This window comes from Stigmatopora nigra, chromosome 9 (genome assembly GCF_051989575.1).
Source record: "Stigmatopora nigra isolate UIUO_SnigA chromosome 9, RoL_Snig_1.1, whole genome shotgun sequence".
NCBI classification, from domain to species: domain Eukaryota; kingdom Metazoa; phylum Chordata; class Actinopteri; order Syngnathiformes; family Syngnathidae; genus Stigmatopora; species Stigmatopora nigra.
This window is the reverse complement of record NC_135516.1, coordinates 1,580,259-1,596,759: the sequence shown is the minus strand read 5'-3', so window position 1 is coordinate 1,596,759 and position 16,501 is coordinate 1,580,259. Positions and strand designations below refer to the sequence as shown.

Sequence of the window (16,501 nt, the reverse complement as noted above, 5' to 3'; positions counted from 1 at the left end):
AAGTAAATGGAATGATGAAGAAGGAGGATTACCTTCTAATTCTTCAAGATAAACTAAAGTCATCAGCCCGAAGATTGGGTCTTGGGTGCAGTTGGGTGTTCCAAGAGGACAATGACCCCAAACACACATCAAATTTGGTAATGGAATGGCCAAATCAGGCTAGAATTAAGGTTTTTGAATGGCCTTCCCAAAGTCCTTTAATCTTTAGAAACCCCATTGAGAACTTGTGGACAATGCTGAAGAAACAAGTCCATGTCAGAAAGCCATCAAATTTAACTGAACTGCACCAAATCTGTCAAGAGGTAGTGGTCGAAGAATCAACCAGAATATTTCCAGAAGCTTGTGGATGGTTACCAAAAGTGCCTAATTGAAGAGAAAATGGCCAGGAGACATGTTACCAAATATTAGCGCTGCTGTATGTATATTTTTAACCCAGCAGATTTGATCACTCTTTTTCTGTCCATCCATAATAAAGTCATAAAAGAACCAAACTTCATGAATGTTTAATGTGACAAAGAAGTATCTCTTCCAATCACCCTACCAGAGAAAAATCAGAGTTGTAGAAATAACTGGAAAATCAAGAGAGCATGAAATTATGTTCTTCACACTTTGTATGTAAACTTTTGACCACAATTGTATACGGTAATACCTTGAAATACAAGCTTAATGCGTTCCGGGACCAAAATCGTATGTCAACTTACTCGTATCTCAATTCAAATTTTCCCTTAGAAAACAAATACATACAAAATAATCCATTCCCACACCTCTGAAAAAAACACCAAACACATTACAGCGGAATTCTTTTTCTTCCGTATTTAGAGTCCTTGCATTTCAGCAGGTTTCAACTAAAGTTGGTTTGCACTAAAGCAAGTCTGCAGTTAAAACTAATAAAATGAAAAATTAAGGCCATATGTATTAAAATATGTTTATCTAGTGGTGAATGGAATTTCAGAAATAATTTGCATTTACCTATACTTTTATTTCCATTTTGATTATTTTTGATATACAATAATCACAACAATTGTCAAGTTTTGTGTTAAAATTAATCGAATCATTACAATTGTGATACAAATTGTGTTGCCAACTATTGGGGCAATACCTGTGACACGGTCTTTTGGTCGTTGGTCGTTGGTCTTTTGTTCGCCGGTCTTTTGGTTGCCGGTCTTTTGGTTGCCGGTCTTTTGGTCGCCGGTCTTTTTGTCCCTTTTGGTCGAGAGTATACGGTTGAAACCAGCTCTTAAAATATATTCATGAGAGAAAGAGTTTATTATGTAAGAGAGAGAGAGAGATTATTTTCTAAGTACTGTTTAATATCTAAGTACTGTTGAAACCAACTCTCAAAATTGTCAAGTTTTGTGTTAAAATTAATCGAATCATTACAATTGTGATACAAATTGTGTTGCCAACTATGGGGCAATACCTGTGACCGGTCTTTTGGTCGTTGGTCGTTGGTTTTTTGGTCGCCGGTCTTTTGGTTGCCGGTCTTTTGGTTGCCGGTCTTTTGGTCGCCGGTCTTTTTGTCCCTTTTGGTCGAGAGTATACACGGTTGAAACCAGCTCTTAAAATATATTCATGAGAGAAAGAGTTTATTATGTAAGAGAGAGAGAGAGATTATTTTCTAAGTATTGTTTAATATCTAAGTACTGTTGAAACCAACTCTCAAAATTATATTCATGTGAGAGTTTCTCTCTCTCTCTCCTCTCTCTCTCTCTCTCTCTCTCTCCTCTCTCTCTCTCTCTCTCTCTCTCTCTCTCTCTCTCTCTCTCTCTCTCTCTCTCTCTCTCTCTCTCTCTCTCTCTCTCTCTCTCTCTCTCTCTCTCTCTCTCTCTCTCTCTCTTCTCTCTCTCTCTCTCTCTCTCTCTCTCTCTCCTCTCTCTCTCTCTCTCTCTCTCTCTCCTCTATCTCTCTCTCTCTCTTCTCTCTCTCTCTCTCCTCTCTCTCTCTCTCTCTCTCTCTCTCTCTCACTCTCTCTCTCTCCTCTCTCTCTCTCACTCTCTCATCTCTTTCCTCTCTCTCTCTTCTCTCTCTCTCTCTCGCTCTCTCTCGCTCCTCTCCCGTGAATCAACAGTAGATATTTAGATATTAAACTCTTTCTCTCGTGAATACAGGTCTATTGGCGTGTGTACATGCTTTCGCTCGCTGGCTCCTCTCTCATCATGACAGAAAGAATGAGTTTGTAATTGCATTGACAAAGATAATTATTATCAAAATATCGCTCGCTCCCGGCAGATCTATTGACATGTGTGTACATGCTATTGAGCGCCGGATTCACACGGTCGCCCCACCCCCGTATTCGCTCGTATTGGCATGTTTCAAACTACGGCACGCGGGCAATACACAGCCCGTTAGGCTTTTTAATCCGGTCCGCCAATGTTGTCCAAATTATTGTAAAAATCAATGACCTCATTCATTTCGCTTTGCCATGCAATACCGCACATCACTCTCAATATAAAGACTGCTTTCTTTTGTTAAATGATGTTCTTAATGTTGAAAGTAAATTTGAAAATATATTTTTCACCTTCAATTGTGTCTTTTGTCTTATATATATAACCCCAGGTTTGATAAATTACCAATAAATTATCAATAAGATGCCATTGCCGGAGATGGACATCTGGCTGCCATTGACGGCGGTGGACGTCCAGCTGCCATCAAAGGCGGTGGACGTCCAACACTTCATCCCCGGACGCTTCGCCGAACGGACGTTTGGTCGCTGGACAGTTCGCCGAACAGAAATTTTGTCGCCCGGACATTTCGGCGACGGACAATTCGTCGCCGGATTTGCTCCCTCTCAAAATTATAATCATGAGAGATCAAATTTTGTCCAGAAGTCATTCCCGATCGGCCTCTTCATTTCAGTGAAGACATTTTGTGCCATTTTTTGGGACAGGACGTCAACGTTTGGTCAATTGGAGAGCATTTCCTCCACTGCTGCTTTAAACTAGAGAACACTAATCTAACTTTTTAATTATTAAATTTGATATTAGATATTTAAATATTAATGCACTGACATTGTCAATGCAATGAAAAACTCGATCTCTCTCGTGATTATAAATTTAAGAGATTACATGGTTGATCGCTTTCAACAGTAAACTCGCTCATTCTCTCATGATTAGCTTGAACGATTACAGGCCTGTTGCTCTCACGCCTGTGATCATGAAGTGCTTTGAAAAGTTGGTGGCCCGACACATCAGAAAGACAATTCCCCCCTCAGTTGACCCGCACCAGTTTGCTTATAGGGAAAACAGGTCCACTGAGGATGCTATCGCCGTGGCTCTTCACACAGCACTGAGCCACCTGGAGCACCAGGGGAACTATGTGAGGATGCTTTTCATAGACTATAGCTCAGCCTTCAACACCATCAAGCCGGACATCCTGAAGGACAAACTTTACCACCTTGGACTATCCTCTTCAATCTGCTGCTGGATAAAGAACTTCTTGACTGGTCGACCACAAACGGTCAGAATGGGTCCACACCTCTCTTCCTCCATCACACTAAACACAGGCTCACCACAAGGCTGTGTACTGAGTCCTCTCCTGTACTCCCTGTACACATACGACTGCACACCAGCCCACCAGTCAAACTCCATCATCAAATTCGCCGATGACACCACTGTGATCGGACTCATCTCTGGCGGGGATGAGTCAGCTTACAGAGACGAGGTCGACAAACTGTCTTCTTGGTGCTCGGCGAACAATCTTACACTGAATACCGCAAAGACTAAAGAAATAATCTTGGACTTTCGCAAGCGCAGCACAGACCTGGCCCCACTCCTCATTAACGGAGTATGTGTAGACAGGGTCCAATCGTTCAAATTCCTGGGAGTCCACGTCACGGATAGGCTCTCCTGGTCCACAAACACCACAGTGTTAGTGAAGAAGGCCCAGAAACGACTCCACTTCCTCAGGGTACTGAGAAGGGACAAGTTGGACACCAAGCTTCTGGCAACCTTCTACAGAGCCACTGTGGAGAGCATCCTGACTTACGGCATCACAGTGTGGTATACCGGAAGCACGACAGCAGACAAAAAAGCCATACAGAGAGTGATAAACACTGCCCAGAAGATCGTCGGCTGCTCTCTGCCATCGCTAGAAGACATTGCCAACCCCCGATACCTCAGAAGAGCCGGGTCCATTGTTGGAGACCCATACCACCCTGGACACGGCCTGTTCCAGTTGCTTCCATCTGGCAGACGCTACAGGTCCTACAAAGCACGGACAAACAGGCTCAAGGACAGCTTCTTCCCAACTGCCATCAGGTCTCTGAACCTGCAGCAACACGTGACGTGACGACTACACATATCCCTACTATGAAATTAAGTCAAGTCGAATTGAAGAAACAGGAAGGTCGTTTGGTGCAGATCTACCTTCCACAGGATGACTGAGGGAGGGTAAGTATAAAGACTGAGAGGTAAGTGATCCATCTTATTCTTGTTGGCATCGGTGAGGCAACTTGTAGTCGCCGGAAAATGGCGCTCAAGGCGGAGAGCTAACAAGTATGAATATGTCATAAATAATTGTCATAAATGTGTCTGGCCTGGGAAGACGAACTTGTGGAGAAGCACTATACAATTTCGTCATACGCTGCTGAGGGTATGATGACTACTAGGCTTTTTGTCAAGTCAATGATGACGACAATGCCTATGTCTGATTTTCATTTTTTCATTTTTTTTCATTATAATTTTGAGAGCGAGCGAATCCGGCGACAAATTGTCCGTCAACGAAATGTCCGGCGATGAATCGGGCGACAAAATGTCTGCTCGACAAACTGTCCGGTGACCAAACGTTCGTTCAATGAAACATCCAGGGACGAAGTGTCCGTCGACGAAACGTCCGGTCACATGCAAGTCACAACCCTATTTTCAAAATGAAAAGGATGCAAGTGTTTACTTTGCAAAACCAATGAAGTCCTCATGATTCGTGTTGATGTAAGAGAGCTGAATGTCTATCACCAGAAGAACCTGAAACAATAAATTGAAATAGGCACATTACACTCATTATGACGATGATTTATACATACCAAGCTCACAACGTGGGTAATTAGTTTCCTATTGATCTTATATAACACAGGTACAGTTGTTAGGACAACAAGCTACAGACTAGCATTGTAGTAAAGCCCTTAAAAATACATTTTCATTTTAACAATTTATAAATTTGCCATAATCATCCTCATCTTCTACCACTTATCAGCAGTCAGGTGGCAGGGGCAGCAGCTTCAGCAGGGAAGCCCAGACTTTCCTCTCCCCAGCCACTTCATCCGGCTCTTCTGGAAGGCGTTCTCGATGGAACGTGTCCGTGCAGTCGAGGAGATATAGTCTCCCCAGCATGTCTTGGTTCGGCCCTGTGGCCTCCTCTCAGTGGGATGGCACCGGAACCCCTCACCACAGAGGTGTTGAGGAGGCGTTCTACAGATACCCAAATCAACTCATTTGGCTTCTCTCAATGGGGGTAGCAGAGGTATGATCACCGAACTTTTCACCCTATCTCTAAGGGAGGGCTGGACATCCTGCGGAGGAAGTTCATTTCAGCCACTTGTATCCGGAATCTTGTTCTTTCGGTCACAATTCACAGCTCGTGATCATAGATGAGGGTAGGAATGTTGATGGACTGGTAAACAGAGAGCTTTACCTTTCGCCGCAGCTTCAATGTAAAGTCTGCATCACTGCAGACGCTGCACTGATCCACCGGTCGATCTCCCGCTTCAATTTTCCCTCACTCATTTACAAGACCCCAAGATATTTAAAATCTCAGAGAGGGATTGCCACTTTTTTTGCGACTGAGGACCTTGCCCTCAGATTTGCAGGTGCTTATTCTTGTCCCTATCATTTCACACTCGGTTGCAAATAATTCCAGTGAAAGTTGGCGATGCTTAGGCCACCAAAACGGCCCCTCAATGCCACGGCTGTGTCTAGATATTCTCTCCATAAAAGTTCTGTATAGAATTGGTAACATATGGCAGACTTGGCAGAGTCCAACCCCCGCTGGAAACACAGAGCTGCCAACTTCTCAGGTAATCCTGGTTTTCATTGGACAAGTAACGCAAACTCCAGGACTCCCTAAAACCTCCCTAATCTGTGGAAATCCGAAATTTTTTGACTTACATTTTTTTAAGCAATAAATTTGGAAAAATACCAAATATCCAATTTAAAAACCTCGAAATTCACGCCATCACTAAGCCTTCCGCCATCTTACTTACACATTTCATTCAAATGAACTGTAAACCGGATTAATTCACTAACACAAGTGAGTTGTGAATCATCTGAGTTACAAGTTTTGCCCTTTGATTTGCCATGCTATGTCTCTTCGTCGTCCCGTTCCTCGCTTCCCTGTGTTTTTCCTAGTCTGGTTTGTTTTTTGTTATTTCTTGCCAAAACTGCTTTGATTTGCCATGCCATGTCTCTGTGTCCTTTCGTTCTTCGCTTCCCTGTGTTTTCCCTAGTCGGGCTTGTTTTTCGGTTGTTGTTTTTTCGCCAAGTCCCTTGTTACCTTCATTGCCTCCTGCCAAAGTTATTAAAGTTTCGTTTGAGCACTATTTCCCCTGTCCTCGCCTGCTTACATGCGATTGGGTCCGATTCCTAGTGTCCTCGCCTTTACATCGTGCCAAAGACGTAACACTCTCTGAACTCAGACAATTTATGTTGTTTTTCTAGGCTATAGATGTCTGAAAAACTTGTTAACAGATGCCTTTTTAGCCTCCTTTTGCTAGTGTTCCTGAAATGTATGTTTGTTCGAAGTTTCCGATCAAATAAAACCTTTCCCATTAAAGTGTGTTTTATAATCCAGTGACATTTTTCTTCTTCATTGTGTACTTTTTGGTTGATCTGACCTATAGTATTAAGAATATAATTATACTGTGACAGTTAGTGAAAAACAATTTCAATGCTCTGTACCGTGACAATAATAACAGATTGAATACTTTGAACTGGCAACGCACGAGACATTCATCACCTTCCAAATTGTTATAATCAACACCTATTAAAGTTTGAGGCTAACAGCTATACCATCAATAAATAAACTGACTGATTGGAAAATGTGAAAAGAAAGAATAAGTTTATCCTCAAACTTTGTGTAAGGCTTTCATAACTATTAACGTATTGTATAAAAGTCCAAATTAACAAGTGAACATTTTGAAATAGATTTAGTATTTTGCCATTTTCAGGATGTGATCTGTCGTGCCCCAGTAAATACATTTACTGTGATTCACTACATGGCAGATTGTTTTTCTCGAATATGAAAGGTCATATGTGGTACAGAGTGAATAAATGAATCTTAATATGTATTAAATGTATGAGGCATATACCAAATATGATATCATATGACACTATAAGCATTGGAACATGATACAGATCAAATCAAATACAGAACAGAATATTACCTGTTCTTTAGCCTGACTCTCTCTGTCTCGTATATGAGAAGTCACAATTCGTTCAGTTTCTTCACGGAGCCTTGGGAAACATTCCAGCTGTAACAAAACCACTCCCTGTCACTCACTCAAAAAAATGGCAATATACAGCTCATTGTTCCCTTTTCCCCAACCGTTGAGTCATGTTTGGGTTTTATATTGAAAATTCTGTTTATTTCCTGTAGATGAATTCTCCCATTATCATTTCATTAAATTACAGTGTATAAAAGTGTATGATCACCTTGTTGGAACACTGGCGTACTGTGTTGATCAATTCTTGGATGACCATGTCCACACACTTGACACAGGGCTCCTTTAATTTTATGATCTGTTTCTTTACAATGGCTTCAAAGGCCATATCTGGAGTAAATAGTCCTGTCCTGTCCAACAAAAAAAGAAAAAGTAAACATAGATAGAATGCTTAATCACTGTATTACAAAATGAATCAATATCAAAAAAAGTTTCTGTGATCCTCCAGTGGATAATGTATTTTTTCATGTATGAGTTTTTTTGGGCAACACTCTTCAAAAGAGAAGTGCCTGTTCATTAAAGTTTCAATATGCAATCACCATTCATTTATTTATGTCATTAACAGCAGTTTTGGCGGTTGTGAAATTTTTCGCAATTAATCATTGAGAGGGTGCGATTGCCAGAAATGAACACAATTGTTTTTTGGGAAAACTGAAGGGTCAGATCACAAAAACATGCACCGTGATCTGGTTGAACACTCTAAATTGCTTCTAGGTATAAGTGTGAATGTTGGCAGGTTCACCATTCACCATTCTCAAAAACATACATAAGGAGGAACGACACTTTTCCGGATTTTTTACTTGCAAGGCTGACGGACATTGAAGACCACTCCCCAATGATGTTCTAGTCGTTCTTTTCTTTTTAAAATTCTTCTAACATTCAGAGGCCCAGATTACATGGACGTCCCAACTCTGAAGGGTGGTGTGGATTACACAATTGGGACGTCAGAATTTTCAAAACCATTTCACAATCTCATTTTTTTTTTTGTAAAAACACAAGGCACAAGGACTCAGAGACAACTCGGCAGATCATGTTTTGAATAAGAAAAAAATAAACATCCTTCGTTGGTGAGGAGAAATTATTTAATGACAACTTTTTGTTTTAAGCATGAATGCGGTCAAATTCAATGTTGATAGAAAGTGCATGATAAATGATAAGAATGTGAGCATAACTCCAATATTTTCCCATTTATCGTTGCTCTTATATTCGTGAATCACCTTAACAGAACTTCCTCGTGGATTAATTTTATTAAATAATTCATTCATATTCTGTATGGCTTGTTAACGGGTCTGTTTGGCGAAAGAGAAGGCATCGGGAAAGAAAACAGAAGTGATGCTGTCGAGCGGTCCTGTTGTGTAAGATCAGGAAACAACCACTCAAACCTCCGCTCCCAAACATATATATCTCCAACTTCAGATCCATTGTAAACAAAATGGACAATTTGGAAATAGAGTTCGCAGCTAATCGTTAATTCACAAATGCCTACCCAAGTGCTGCACAAATAATTGCAAGATATTTTAATCAGACATTTCTCAAAACCGTTCTGCCAAAATTGTACCAACACATGAAATGTTCAAGAGAGTATAAAACTTTGGATCATGTTTACTTGAACTTCAAAGGTACATAAAGAGCCATACCACGCACACATTTGGGACAGTCAGATCACTCCTCTTTGTTCTCCCCTAGCTTACACTGCCCTTAGCTGTAAATCAAAGCCACAAAGCTGAACCATTATCACATGGCCTGATGACGTTCTCCCGGACTCCAAGACTGCTTCTGAACAGATACAATGGGAAATTTTTCACCATGAGGACCTGGGTACCTTCACAGACACAGTACTGTCTTACATCAAGTACTGCATGGCTGGGGTCACTGTGGAGAAGACTATCCAGGGGTAGCTAAACCGAAAACCGCGGATGACCATCCAGGTCCGATCACACATCCGGGCCCGAGATGCAGCGATCAGATCCGGTGACAGGACACTCTACAGCGACGCTCGTGCCAACCTGAAGAGAGGCATTAGGGCTGCCAAAGGGAAGATAGAAGGGCAACTTCATGACCCCTGAACGATGTGTCAGAGCATACGTACCCTCACTAACTACAAAGGCCGAGCTGCGACTCCTGCAGAGTACCTAAAATACTTTTTTTTGCATGCTTTTAGTCCCAAACACACCACCCAGTCTCATCACCTCAACTTCCAGTACAGCCCATACCATGCTTGGGGAGAAGCGCCTCCCCACTCATTGTGGAGGTAGCGGATGTGAGATGTGTGCCCTGTGCAGTCAACCCCGTTGTTAAAGACCAGATCAATTCCCTAGATTTTGAGTAGCCAATTAAATATCCTCAGCTGCAGCAGGAAAACATAGATACTGGTAAGTGCAATGATACCAATACACAATACCATGTTGAATTTTGCATTAATCACATGATTCCTACCTTGTTCTCCTAGTGGAGCATCATGTTTTACGATGGTGGCCCATCATTTCCCTTTAATGTCCCCAATTTTAGACCCACTCTTATAAGGTTCAGACAAAGACACACACAGGAAGTTTATAAGCAGATGAGTTGTCAGAAGAGCAGGTTTGGTGGGCAGGCTATGCCCAAATCGAAGATCAGTCAAAGGAGGCCTGCGAATAAGACCAAGTTGATCTGCAGACACACTGACACTGAAGGTCAGAAGACTGGTCCTTAATTACACCCAGGAGAGCAGCTGGTGACGATGTCCATGTGGTAGTGATTAGTTGAGTGAGTAAGGAGCTTGCTAGTAGGGGCAATGGCAGCAGGGTGTGGTGAAATCACCCCACTAGTGGAGTAGGAAATAAACATATCTGGGTTTTTCCTAACCAAAAACCCTGGATGAACACAGCCACTCATCAAATGCCGTAACACCGCCCTCACCGCCCTGCGCTGTCAGAGCAGACCTGAAGAGAGGCATTTAAAAGGCCAAGGCAACATATACAAAGAAAACTGAGGAGCACTTCACAGAAAATAACCCAAAGAAGATGTGACAGGGAATACGACACATTCCAATTACAATGACAATAATGTGTCTGTTAATGCAGATGCCTTTCTAGCAGAGGAACTGAACCATTTCTTTGCCCGCTCTGAGACTGACACATTGGATTCAGTCTTAACAAATCCACCACCCAGCAGTAGACTGAAGCTTCGGGAACAAGAAGACAGAGTACTGCAGACTGTGAACATCAGAAAGGTTGCTGGCCTTTATGGAGTACCTGGGAAGGTGCTCAAAGCCTGTGCTGACCAGCTGTCTGGGGTTTTCATAAATATTTTCAATTGTTCCCTGCAACAATCTATCATTCCATTCTGTATGAAATCTGCCACCATTATCCCTGTCCCTGAAAAGCCAACCATTGATAGCCTGAATGATTATAGGACTGTTGCACTTATGCCTGTGATCATGAAGTGCTCTGAAAAGTTGGTCACCCGCCACATCAGGGATACAATCCCTCCCTCAGTTGACCCTCACCAGTTTGCTTATAGAGCAAACAGGTCCACTGACGACGCTATCGGCGTGGATCTACACACAGCACTGAGCCACCCGGAGCACCGTGGGAACTATGTGAGGATGCCTTTCATTGACTCTAGCTCAGCCTTCAACACTATAATACTGGACATTCTGGCTGACACACTCTCCCACCTCACCCTCTTCCATCTGCTGCTGGATTAATAGCTCCTTAACAAACCGTCCACAAACTGTTAGACTTGGTCTCCACTTCTCTTCCTCCATTACACTGAGCACTGGCTCCCCTCAAGGCTGTGTACTGAGTCCTCTTCTATACTCCATGTACAGATACGACTGTACACCGACCCACCACTCTAACTTTATCATCAAATTTGCCGATGATACCACTTTGGTTGGACTCACCTCGGAGGGCGGGGAGGGGGGGGGGGTCCAGAAAAGACTCAATTTCCTGAGGGTACTCAGGAGGAACAACTTGTACACTAAGCTTCTGGTAACCTTCTATAGAACCACTGTGTAGAGCATCCTGGCATACTGTATTACAGTGGGGTAAACAAAAAAGCCATGCAGAGAGTGATCAACACTGCCCAGAAGACCGGCGGCTGCTCTCATTGCCAGCCCTCACTACCTCAGCAGAGGCAACATTGTTAGAGACCCTCTGTCAGACGCTACAGCATACCTGTCAACCTCGAACCATTTGTGATCTTACCAAATTTTGTTTTCGCCCTTACATATATGTATAAATACATGGAAAATCTTACCACTTTACATAAACAAGGGAACAGGAAACGGAAATCACATGGTGAAAGTGTTACAAAACGAAATGTTTATCATGATCTTTTTTTTTTAGCCAATCAGAGGCGCCGGTACATATATCACTTGGCAGACATGCGTTTCCGGGAAGAAACAATGGCGGATGGTGAAAAATGGCTAGAAAGTGCCTTAATTTATTTTTTTTTCTCAAAATCACCGTTTAGCGTACCATTTTCATGTGTACAGCGTACCAATATAAAAATGGGCTTTCAGTTGTACCAATTACGGCGAGAACGTACCAGTTGACAGGTATGCTACAGGTATCACAAAGCACGGACAAATAGACATAGGGACGTTTTTTTCCCCACAGCAATCAGGACTCTGAACTTGCGTTAGCACGACACACAACCCCTTCTGTGCAATAACTTCGGGGTGTGCAATCAAAAGGTGCAATATTTTAGATTGTGCAATATTTTGGAATTTACCTTGGCAGGATGTGACTTTTTATATTTTTATATTACTTATTTATGTTGTTTTTTTTTTACTGGGAAAACGCACTGTGGAGTAGCACCGCCAATTTCGTAACACACAGCTGTGTGTGATGATAATAAAGGCTTTTTATTTGATTTGATTTGAAGGAAACTAAATAATAAGTTCAATTTGTTTCTTTCGTGTTGGTATACATATAAGAACAGCGGGACTTATGGCTTATGACCATTTTTTTGTACACTATATATAGTACCTCTACTTACGAAAATAATTTGTTCCAGAACCTTTTTAGTAACTTGAAAATTTTACAAGTAGAGGTGTACTATATGTAAATTATCTAATGAGTTCCATGGTCCTCACACAAATACCAAATAAACCCTTTAAAATTGGTCAAAATGTCCCAATTTTGTATGAAACGTGAGGAAACACAAAAATGAGAGAAAAGAAAAGGAAATGATTGATTAATGTCTAAATGAAGCATATGAAAATGTGCCCTGCACCGCTGAAATAGTTCCTCCGTGACCGTTATTATGGGAATGTAACCATTAATAATGGGAGCATTTAGTCAAGATGGAAAGGTATGTAAGAGAGAATCTTGAAACATTGATTGTGATTGTTTTGAGACAGCCAATTGAATTGAATTGAATGCTTTTATTGTCATTATGTGAGATGGTATGATGGTGATGAAATGAGAGCCCAGTAGAGGGTAGCAATGTTTTAAAGTGAGAATCAATGCATCTGTGACAATATTTTCAAAATAATATAACGGATAAGGAAATGCATCGTTTTTTTTTTTTTTAGGGATTTCGTAACTTGGATCTTTTTCGTATCTCTGCCACAATTTGTTGCTGCCATCCCCAAAAAGGACTTATTGGCATCTTAGAATTTTTTTTTTTTTCAAAAACAGATAAAAATTCAGCCTTGATGCAAAAAGGTTGTGCATAGAAGCCAAAATCTGACTTTCAAATGACCAACTCAAATCTCTGTGGAACACTCACAACGCATTTTAAGAAATCTCAAATGCTTTCCACCTTGATATATGATCAAATTTACTTATATGTTGGTGGCCACTGAATCAAAGACACAAGAGATGGACAACCAATTAAAATGATCAAAATGGGTATATTTGTTAAATATTACAGCTATAAGCATGTCAAATTAATGTAATTATTATTATTGTTATTATTTTAAATTTGCATTGTTATACATCTTTTGCAAGAATAACGCTCCTGAAGGATGCTCCTCTATCTAGCTGTACTTATCAAAATTGTTTTGAAACATCCACATTTCACAGGGATCCGGGAGGACTCCTAAATTGTTTTGTAACCTCGACTGCTCACACGGTCGCAAGATGAAACTGAAGATCCGGGAAGGACTCTTAATTGTTTTGACTTGGACTCCACCCCAGGTGGCGATACCGTTCGTCCCCCGAAAAGACTCGCAATTGTTTTGATTTCTGACCTCAGTTGTTTTGAATAGAGGCTTGCTTGGTTTACCTCTTATGCAATTGTTTTGAATAGATGACCTTAATTGCTTTGACTCTAATGCAATTAAATGGGCAGGAGAGGATTCGATTCCTTAGAATGAACTAGAACGAAGGAGAGTCAAGATCAATTCTCTCTTGCAAGAAAAGCTGGATATAAGTTCAGATGTCTTTCTTATCTAAAGGTGTATCTATTACCTAATTGGTGAACCTATCAGAGTATAATGTATTGATTTCTAAATATAATGCATATATGTCAATCTAAATAATTTAAATGAACTACTTCCAGAAATAGTTGCTCTCTGCTTGATATAATTCCCCAAAAAACTGGCAAATGGGAGTTTTAATCCAAATCCTTTGTATTCTTGTGGCCATGGGTCCATTGTCGGAAATATTTGAGAGATTACTATACTCGCCTGACTAAGCATGTTGTCAGGTACCAAAACTACTGAAATAAAACGTCTCATATATAAAAAAAACCTCTTACCTGATTCCATGGATGTTCTTGATGGCATAACTGATCTCACGCCGCATCTCCTTTTCATCACACTCCATCTACATTAAGTAAAAGAAAAAAAAACTTTAAATTAGATTTTAAAAGTTTTTTAAAAATAATATAAAATGTGCATATTTAAGGAAGTAGAAATTGCATTGTGAAACTACCTATTCCAAGTACACCTACAGCCTTGTGGGAGTATACCTACTCTATGATTCTTTTTCTAAAGTATAGATCTATATGAATTTATAAAGTCATGATCAAATATTTAGAAAGTGCAATGGATGGCAGAAAAACTAACAGAAAAATGAACATGAAATATTGCGTCAGAATTGTTTGTGTCATATAAACAATCGATACTTGAGGTTACCTTGACCAGTTCAAATGGGAAACGCTCATGGAAGATTCGATTGATTTTGGCGCCACCTGACAGCTCCACGGTGTCCACCTGGTCCCCTGAACCCTCGATCCTCTTCTCAAAGTCCACAGAGAACTGTTGTACCATCCTAATGTATAAATATAAAATATTTATTTCTATCTATATAAATAAGTCTCTCTCTCTCTCTCTCTCTCTCTTCTCTCTCTCTCTCTCTCTCTCTCTCTCTCTCTCTCTCTCTCTCTCTCTCTCTATATATATATATATATATATATATATATATATATATATATATATATATATATATACATATACATATACATATACATATACATATACATATACATATACATATACATATACATATATATATATATATATATATATATATATATATATATATATATATATATATATATATATATATATATATATATATATAAATATATATATATATATATATATATATATATATATATATATATATATATATATATATATATATATATATACATACATACATACATACATACATACATACATACATACATACATACATACATACATACATACATACATACATACATACATACATACATACATACATACATACATACATACATACATACATACATACATACATACATACATACATACATACATACATACATACATACATACATACATACATACATACATACATACATACATACATACATACATACATACATACATACATACATACATACATACATACATACATACATACATACATACATACATACATACATACATACATACATACATACATATATATATATATATATATATATATATATATATATATATATATATATATATATATATATATATATATATATATATATATATATATATATATATATATACATATATACATATATTTACACACACATACATATAAGGTACCTGGACGTTTGTTGATGGACACTTGGTCGACGACAGACACTTCGTTCTCGGACGTTTCGTCGACGGACAATTCGTCGCTGAATTCGCCACCGGAAATTTTGTCGAACGGGCAATTTGTCGCCGGATTCGCTCGCTTTCAAAAATTATAAGCATGAGATAGAGAGAGAGAGAAAGGGATAGAGAGAGAGATAGAGAGAGAGAGAGAGAGAGAGAGAGAGAGGGATAGAGAGAGAACGGGATATATAGAGAGAGAAAGGGATAGAGAGAGAGAGAGAAGAGAGAGAGAGAGAGAGAGAGAGAGAGAGAAAGGGAATAGAGAGAGAGAGAGAGAGAGAGAGAGAGAGAGAGAGAACGGGATAGAGAGAGAGAGACGGAAGTAGATGTCCGATTCATGTTGACTGTGAGGTGTAGAGCACTCAGCACTCATTTAACCCATCGGCTGCCATTGACGGCGGTAGACGTTCGATTTATGTTGACTGTGAGGTGCAGACGAACCTTCATTCTCTCAATTTCTAAGTGAGAGAACTTGCAATACAGCAAGTTGTTGAAATTCATTATTTGGTCATTTTTCACAAAAAAATAAAATTATTCGTATACTTTTAGCCCACAATGACGCCAGACAGTTCGCCAAACAGGCACACCGAGACTATTAGTATTTTAATAATAATTTCTTGTAAACTGTTTGTGTATATATGTGAAATGGCTAAGTGTTTAATCTATTATATTATTAAACAAATGAAAGTCTTAGTATACTTCTAGCCCGCGACGATGCCAAACAGCTTGCGAATCCGGCGACGAATTGTCCGTCGTTGAAATGTCTTTTCGACGAACTGTCCGACGACCAAAACGTCCGTTCGACAATACGTCCGGGGACGAAGTGCCCGTCGATCAAGTGTCAGTCAACGAAACGTCCAGTCACGTATATATAGTAAGAGTAACAACAGTAGCAAAGACAAAAACTGTCACTGTCAAAATGTATTCCTGAAAAGATGATAAAAATAGTCTCGAATTAAACGGGAATACTATGCTGACTGCAAAAGCTGCTT

At 39.9% G+C, this 16,501-nt stretch overlaps 1 protein-coding gene across 1 annotated transcript in view; it reads right to left on the bottom strand.

The window, feature by feature from the left end:
• The window catches only part of LOC144201656 (dynamin-1-like), an 81,769-nt gene that overhangs the window by 38,948 nt on the left and 26,320 nt on the right, over window positions 1-16,501 (bottom strand). The window contains exons 8-13 of the mRNA XM_077724404.1: window positions 16,488-16,495; window positions 14,502-14,637; window positions 14,123-14,190; window positions 7,641-7,779; window positions 7,373-7,459; window positions 4,888-4,958 (exon numbers count right to left, since the gene is read on the bottom strand). Coding sequence (XP_077580530.1) covers window positions 4,888-4,958; window positions 7,373-7,459; window positions 7,641-7,779; window positions 14,123-14,190; window positions 14,502-14,637; window positions 16,488-16,495 — 509 coding nt within the window. The remainder of the gene's footprint in view (window positions 1-4,887; window positions 4,959-7,372; window positions 7,460-7,640; window positions 7,780-14,122; window positions 14,191-14,501; window positions 14,638-16,487; window positions 16,496-16,501) is intronic.